Source organism: Triticum dicoccoides, chromosome 5A (genome assembly GCF_002162155.2).
Source record: "Triticum dicoccoides isolate Atlit2015 ecotype Zavitan chromosome 5A, WEW_v2.0, whole genome shotgun sequence".
In the NCBI taxonomy this organism is placed as follows: domain Eukaryota; kingdom Viridiplantae; phylum Streptophyta; class Magnoliopsida; order Poales; family Poaceae; genus Triticum; species Triticum dicoccoides.
Window position 1 is genome coordinate 99,561,850 of NC_041388.1, and position 8,455 is coordinate 99,570,304.

The window sequence follows — 8,455 nt, forward strand, 5'->3', positions numbered from 1 at the left end:
TTTCGTTTACATATTCGTGTTTCTGGTGATAAGGGCTTTCAAACGAGACCCATTTTGATTACGTTTTGATGAGTTTTTTAAAATTCCCTTAAGTTTCAACTTTTGGAACTTGGTATGAGCGACCAACAAAATAATGAGTTTCAAATCATGCGTGTGACAAAATATTTCAACTTCTGAAACTCGGTACGAGCGACCGATAAAATCGTATGTTTTAGAACCTATGACCGACAAAAACGTAAGTTCTAGAAATTGAAACTTAAAAAGTGCTCCTAATATAAAATCCTAATTGAACCACGAACAATTTTATGTTGTGGGATGCAAACCGTTTTCTGAACCAGAATAACATGTTCACTTTTTCTGAACCCGAATCTCGTCGACATTTTCATTTTTCGCTCTTTCACGAATTTGAACACACTAGTCAACAAACATCATAGATCTCCAAAAACCGAAAAAATTGCAACGAAGAGGACTAGCCTTACACATTGGTTGCCGCGGTACATACATTCCTGCAGCGCAGTGCTATGGAAGTGACTGGAGCAGCAAACTAATGGAAGCTGTTTGGCCGTGACACACTGTGTTATCTACAATCTTTCTTAGTCTACCAAACCAAGGATGGCCATGGGAATTAAGGCACATCTCTTAGTTAACCTCTGTCTCCGTCTCTCGAAGCAGAGAAGAGATCAAACCGACGCTAGTCCCGCCAGCACACGAGCATGGTGACGCACCGGCGCATGATGTAGAACCTGGCCCTCTGCTGCTTGGCCAGGCTCGCCAGCCGCCCCGGCACGGACCGGCCCGAGCCCCTCGACGCCCGGCCCTTCTTGACGCCCACCGGACTGCCGGTGGCCGCCGCCGGCGCCACCGCGGCCGACCTCCGGCTGCCCTTCTTGGACAGCTTCCACTTGTCGTCCATGCACATCTCCATCTCTTCTCTGTTTCTTCCGATCTCCCAATATGCAATGTGCTCTCTTCTCTCTGTTTTGGCTTCTGGTCGTTGAGGATGGTTGTTGGCGTGAGAGCCGGGTAACTTGGGTGCTACTTATAGTGGCCGAATGCCAATCCAAGGTGGATGAGGGGGTTGGATTTGATTGGAGAGGAGAGGAGATAGAGGTTGATTAAGTAAGTAGCTTAACTAAGACTATTGTTTGTGTGTCTGTTTGGTAGCGCATCTCTTTCAAAATAATTTATGGGACCGTGTCCCCTGGGGGTGATGGCCATCTCTTTCGGCGCCCACGCTCAAGTAGTTGCGGTGCAATTTTCTTAGGACCTTTGATTTGAACCGGAGCGTGCTGAACCTACAAAACTGTACTAGCATAAACTGAGCTGGGCAGGGTCCATCCATGATGATAAAAACTGGAGTACTAGCTACGGCTCTGTTTGTTGGGAACATGTAGCAGTAAACTTTGTAGGCGCGTCAGAGACGTTCGTGGGAGTTAACGGATCCACGTAGCATGCGACTGTATCATCTTGAATCGCCGAGCACGACCGGCCACCAGATCGAGTCAAACTCGCTCTCTCTCCAACACACGCCACGGAGCACGACAAGTCACCGTCCGTGTGATGGATCACGACGCGACGTAGTTAATCAACTAACGAGGAACACACTGCTATCTGTTGGAGCAGCAGCGAGTAAAGGCTCGAGCCCTCATGGGCACACAAAGCCCACATGGCTCCTAGCGACCGCGCACTAGCTAGCTAATGGACACTGACAACGCGCGCGAGTCGAGAAAAGGCGTGCACAAACTCAGGTTTGATAGGTATCCAGCACTTAGCCAACCTCATCCATCGTTCAAAGCAAGACACTAATAGCATCTATAACCACGATTACCAAATCCGGCCCTATACGTTTGCAAAGACAGTGACCGGTGAGACCTTAAATTCTCACCCACACAGCCACGTATCTCATATCCAACACCCTATATCCATACTTCATATACAACATGATCTAATCTACGTAGATCAAACCGACATAGAAATCGGCAGTAAGAGCAACTCCAACGGGCCGACCCAAACGGACGGCGTCTTTGTCCGCTTTTTATCCGTTTGGGTCGGCCGCCCGCCCGCCGTCCGCCCTCTTTTAGTTTTGGGTCGGCAGTGCGCTCAATGGGCCGACCCATTTTCATGACCGCGCGTGTTTAATATCGTGCCGTCGCCCTGGTTTTGGCGCTCCAGCGCGCGGAAAAGGTTCGCGCGCGGAGGAAAGCGGCCTAGCGCGCGCTGGTTTTGTCGCTCCAGCGCGCGGGAAAGGTTCGCGCGCGCGTCGCGGCCGGCGCTCGCTATAAAGAATGCGCTCCCTCCATACTCTGTCGGCCGCCCACTCTCCCCGCCTCTGCGCCACCATGTCGATCCGCCGCCCTTCGGATTTTCGCGGAGTCCACGAGCGCCGCTCCAGTGCCTTCTCCGCCGAGATCTGATTTCGCGAGAAACGTCTCGTCCTCGGCACCTTCGACACCGCAGAGGAGGCGGCCCGCGCACACGACGCGGCGGCGTGGCGCCTCCTGAGGCCTCGTCAGGATATGAATTTTCCCAACGTGTCGAGCCAGGGGGCGCAGGATCTGACGCCTCTCCCGCGGCTTTTCACCGACGAGGATCGTCGTGTCCACCGGAGGCGGCAGCGTCGCCTCGCCATCGCAGAGAAGGACGTGGAAGCCTTGGTGGTGTGGCGCGGAGGCTACCCGTAGGACATCATCGACGAGCGCTAGTTCTACAAGCAATTAAGATCGGAGAGGGACGCGAGGAGGAGGGAGCGAGCCGCCTATCGGGAGGACAAGCGTTCGCGGAAGCAGGCAGCTCAATTGAAACTGAAGCTACGAGAAACTTCAGGTTGGGACTTTGAAGACGAGCAGCTTGCTGACGCCTACCTTCAAACGTCGGAGGAGGACATTACCGAGTCGGAGTCAGAAAGCGACGAGTAGTGGTCTTTTTCTTTTATCTTGTGTACGCTAGAACTATCTATGTATCCATTTTAATCTGAAAAAATGGCCGGCGGCGTCGGCGACGTAGCAGGCGGGCGAGTGTGTGAATCCAATGTGCCACCGACCAGCAGGCCCGGTGAGGAAAGAGGGCGAGCGCGCGTGCGTCCGTCTTGTGTCCGCACCGACGCAAATCAGGCTAAAAAATGGGCCGGGAATGGGTCGGCAGGCGGACAAAAGCGGACGCGCGTCCATTTGGGTCGACGCGTTGGGCCGGCTTTTTTGTCTGCGTCAACCCAAACGGACGGTCGCGGACGAAATAGGTCGCCCCATTGAAGTTGCTCTAAACGAACACCAAAAATGGGAAGCAAATAGACACCCAAATCTACTTTTACATCGTCCAAAAGATCACCACAGTTCTTCACCGGACTGGTTCTAAACTAAAACAATTAAAAAAGATAATAGTAAACAGAGGAGGAGGGTCTTCACCACTTCCTCACCAGCTCTTTGCCCTTCCGGTCGCTGGCGCAGTTGTAGGCGTCCGCGACAGGTGGTGGATCTCGGATTCTTTGGAGTCAGAGCTGTGGTGGTCTTCATCGTCCCAGGAGGAATCAACGATGACGATGAGCCCCTTCATCCGCCGAACGTCCTGGTCCTGCTGCTGCTTGAGCTTGGCCACCCAAGCCACTGCGTCCACCGCCTCGCGCTCCAACTGCTCAATGGCTACCCGGAGCGCCTTGGCATTCTTCCCCCGGAGCCGGCGGACGTCCGTCTCCGCCGTCGTAAGCGAACGGCGGTAGACCCAAGCGATGAGCCTCTCCTCCTCATCGGGCACCGCCGGCAACCCACGACAACGGAAGAAGAATTGCTCTGCCGCATCCCACTCCCTTGTCCGCTGCCTTTCATGGTGGACGGTGCACCCCTCCAATTCTAACTTGCGCATCCGCGGGGCCGGTGGAGCGGACACTAGAGGCCAGTGGGGGAGGTGGATGACAGAGGGGCGGTACGAACTGCGCAACCCTCGTGGAGCTGCCCGTGGGCCTGGAGGGGCTAGCTCTGGTGTCCGCGCTACGCCGGCGGGGGATCGGCGACAAGGTAGATTTAGAACTGCCCCTCCCTCCTCCCGTGTCCACCTTCGACCACTCCAGTGCAATGCGGAGGGTCAGGTCCTCGTAGACATCAAGGTCGGAGTCGGAGTAGCTGCCGGTGCTCGACATGCTCACCGAAGTCGTCAGATTGGATTGAATGAGGGGAGAAACTGGAGGAGGGGAGAAGAAGAGATGGAACAAGAGCGAAGTGAGCTAGGGTTTCAGATTGGGAATTTTATGGGGATGGAGTGTGGTCAGGGCTGGGCTGACATGGCCGACGGGCCTGGGCCACCCCATATCTGAAGGAAATATGCCCTAGCGGCAATAATAAAATTGTTATTTATATTTCCTTATATCATGATAAATGTTTATTATTCATACTAGAATTGTATGAACCGGAAACTTAGTACATGTCTGAATACATAGACAAACAGAGTGTCCCTAGTATGCCTCTACTTGACTAGCTCGTTAATCAAAGATGGTTAAGTTTCCTAGCCATGGACATGTGTTGTCATTTGATGAACAGGATCACATCATTAGAGAATGATGTGATGGACAAGACCCATCTGTTAGCTTAGCATAATGATCGTTTAGTTTGTTGTTATTGCTTTCTCCATAACTTATACATGTTCCTATGACTATGAGATCATGCAACTCCCGAATATCGAAGGAACACCTTGTGTGCTATCAAACGTCACAACGTAACTAGGTGATTATAAAGATGCTCTGCAGGTGTCTCCGATGGTGTTTGTTGAGTTGGCATAGATCAAGATTAGGATTTGTCACTCCCTGTATCGGAGAGGTATCTTTGGGCCCTCTCGGTAATGCACATCACTATAAGCCTTGCAAGCAATGTGACTAATGAGTTAGTTACGGGATGTTGCATTACGGAACGAGTAAAGAGACTTGCCGGTAATGAGATTGAACTAGGTATTGAGATACCGACGATCGAATCTGGGGCAAATAACATACCGATGACAAAGGGAACAACATATATCGTTATGCGGTTTGACCGATAAAGATCTTCGTAGAATATGTAGGAACCAATATGGGCATCCAGGTTCCGCTATTGTTTATTGACTAGAGATGATTCTCGGTCATGTCTACATAGTTCTCGAACCCGTAGGGTCCGCACGCTTAACATTCTGTGACGATTTGTATTATGAGTTATGTCATCTGATGACCAAAGTTTGTTCGGAGTCCCTGATGAGACCGGTGACATGACGAGGAGTATCGAAATGGTCGATACGTAAAGATCGATATATTGGAAGGCTATATTCGGACATAAAAAAGGTTCCGAGTGATTTGGGTATTTTTTGGAGTACCGGAGAGTTACGGGAATTCGTATTGGGCCTTAATGGGCCATACGGGAAAGGAGAGAAAGGCCTCAAGGGTGGCCGTGCCCCTTCCCCATGGACTGGTCCGAATTCGACTAGGGAAAGGGGGCGCCCCCTTCCTTCCTTCTCCTTCTCCTTCTCCCTTTCCTTTTTCCTATTCCATGTGGGAGGTGGAATCCTACTAGGACTAGGGAGTCCTAGTAGGACTCCACACTTTGGGCGCGCCCTATGAGGGCCGGCCTCCTCCTCCCTCCATCCTTTATGTACATGTCCAGGGGGCACCCCATAGACACACAAGTTGATTATTGATTTCTTAGCCGTGTGCGGTGCCCGCCTCCACCATAATCCACCTCGGTCATATCGTAGCGGTGCTTAGGGGAAGCCCTGTTCCGGTAGCTTCATCATCACCGTCATCATGCCGTCGTGCTGACGAAGCTCTCCCTCGACACTTTGCTAGATCGTGAGTTTGTGGGACGTCACTGAGCCGAACGTGTGCAGATCGCGAAGGTGCCGTACTTTCAATACTAGGATCGGTCGATCGTGAAGACGTACGACTACATCAATCGCGTTGTTAGAACGCTTCCGCTTACGGTCTATGAGGGTACATGGACAACACTCTCCCCTCTTGTTGCTATGCATCACCATGATCTTGCGTGTGCGTAGGAAAATTTTGAAATTACTGCGTTCCCCAACAGTGGTATCAGAGTCAGGTTTATGCGTAGATGTTATATGCACGAGTAGAACACAAAGGAGTTGTGGGCGCGGTTATATACATATTGCTTGCCATCACTAGTTGATTATTGATTTGGCGTTATTGTTGGATGAAGCGGCCCAGCCCGAAATTACGCGTACGCTTACGCAAGACTGGTTCTACCGACGTGCTTCGCACATAGGTGGCTGGTAGGTGTCAGTTTCTCCAACTTTAGTTGAATTGGATTCAATGAACATGGTCTTTCTGAGGATCAAAAATCAATCACTATACCACATTGTGGTTTTTTGATGCGTAGGTAAGAACGGTTCTTGCTCAGCCCGTAGCAGCCACGTAAAACTTGCAACAAGAAAGTAGAGGACGTCTAACTTGTTTTTGCAGCGCATGTTGTGATGTGATATGGTCAAGACATGATGAGATATAAATTGTTGTATGAGATGATCATGTTTTGTTAAAGTTATCGGCAACTGCAGGAGCCTTATGGTTGTCTTTTTATTGCATCAGATGCAAGCATCATATAATTGCTTTACTTTATCGCTATGCTATAGCAATAGTTGCAAAAGCAATAGTTTGTGAGACTACCATGTGATGACATGTTGATAGAGATCAAGATGATGGAGATCATGGTGTCATGCCAGTGAAGATAGAGATCATGACGGTGTTTTGGAGATGGAGATCAAAGGCACAAGATGATGATGACCATATCATGTCACATATTTTGATTGCATGTGATGTTTATCCTTTATGTATCTTATTTTGCTTAGTTCGGCGGTATCATTATAAGATGATCTCTCACTAAATTTCAAGGTATAAGTGTTCTCCCTGAGTATGCACCATTGTGACAGTTCGTCGTGCCAAGACACCATGTGATGATCGGGTGTGATAAGCTCTACGTTCGCATACAACGGGTGCAAACCAGTTTTGCACACACGGAATACTCGGGTTAAACTTGATGAGCCTAGCATATCCAGATATGGCCTCGGAACACTGGAGACCGAAAGGTCAAGCGTGAATCATATAGTAGATATGATCAACATAGTGATGTTCACCATTGAAAACTACTCCATCTCACGTGATGATCGAACATGGTTTAGTTGATTTGGATCACGTGATCATTTAGATGACTAGAGGGATGTCTATCTAAGTGTGAGTTCTTAAGTAATATGATTAATTGAACTTTAATTTATCATGAACTTAGTCCTGATAGTTGATGTCTACTACACAACCTTCTTCTTGTAGACGTTGTTGGGCTTCCAAGTGCAGAGGTTTGTAGGACAGTAGCAAATTTCCCTCAAGTTGATGACCTAAGGTTTATCAATCCATGGGAGGCGTAGGATGAAGATGGTCTCTCTCAAGAAACCCTGCAACCAAATAACAAAGAGTCTCTTGTGTCCCCAACACACCCAATACAACGGTAAATTGTATAGGTGCACTAGCTCGGCGAAGAGATGGTGATACAAGTGCAATATGGATAGTATATAATGGTTTTTGTAATCTGAAAATATAAAAACAGCAAGGTAGTAAGTGGTAAAAGTGAGCGTAAACGGTATTGCAATGCTAGGAAACAAGGCCTAGGGTTCATACTTTCACTAGTGTAAGTCCTCTCAACAATAATAACATAATTGGATCATATAACTATCCCTTAACATGCAACAAAGAGTCACTCCAAAGTCACTAATAGCGGAGAACAAACGAAGAGATTATTGTAGGGTGCGAAACCACCTCAAAGTTATCCTTTCTGATCGATCTATACAAGAGTCCGTAGTAAAATAACATGAAGCTATTCTTTCCGTTCAATTTATCCTAGAGTCTGTACTAGAATAACACCTTAAGACACAAATCAACCAAAACCCTAATGTCACCTAGATACTCCAATGTCACCTCTAGTATCCGTGGGTATGATTATACGATATGCATCACACAATCTAATCACACAATCTCAGATTCATCTATTCAACCAACACAAAGAACTTCAAAGAGTTCCCCAAAGTTTCTACCGGAGAGTCAAGACGAAAACATGTGCCAACCCCTATGCATAAGTTCACAAGGTCATGGAACTCGCAAGTTGATCACCAAAACATACATCAAGTGGATCACGTGATATCCCATTGTCACCACAGATAAGCACATGCAAGACATACATCAAGTGTTCTCAAATCCTTAAAGACTCAATCCTATAAGATAACTTCAAAGGGAAAACTCAATTCATCACAAGAGAGTAGAGGGGGAGAAACATCATAAGATCCAAATATAATAGCAAAGCTCGCGATACATCAAGATCGTGCCGACTCAAGAACATGAGAGAGAGAGAGACCAAACACATAGCTACTGGTACATACCCTCAGCCCTGAGGGTGAACTACTCCCTCCTTGTCATGGAGAGTGCCTGGATGATGAAGATGGCCACCGG

At 48.6% G+C, this 8,455-nt stretch overlaps 1 protein-coding gene across 1 annotated transcript; it reads right to left on the reverse strand.

The window, feature by feature from the left end:
* Window positions 1–428: 428 nt before the first annotated feature.
* Window positions 429–1,072, reverse strand: LOC119297056. Its single transcript, XM_037575005.1, has one exon. It carries the CDS (start codon window positions 923–925, stop codon window positions 692–694), a length of 234 nt encoding a protein of 77 aa, XP_037430902.1. The 5' UTR covers window positions 926–1,072; the 3' UTR covers window positions 429–691.
* Window positions 1,073–8,455: the final 7,383 nt, after the last annotated feature.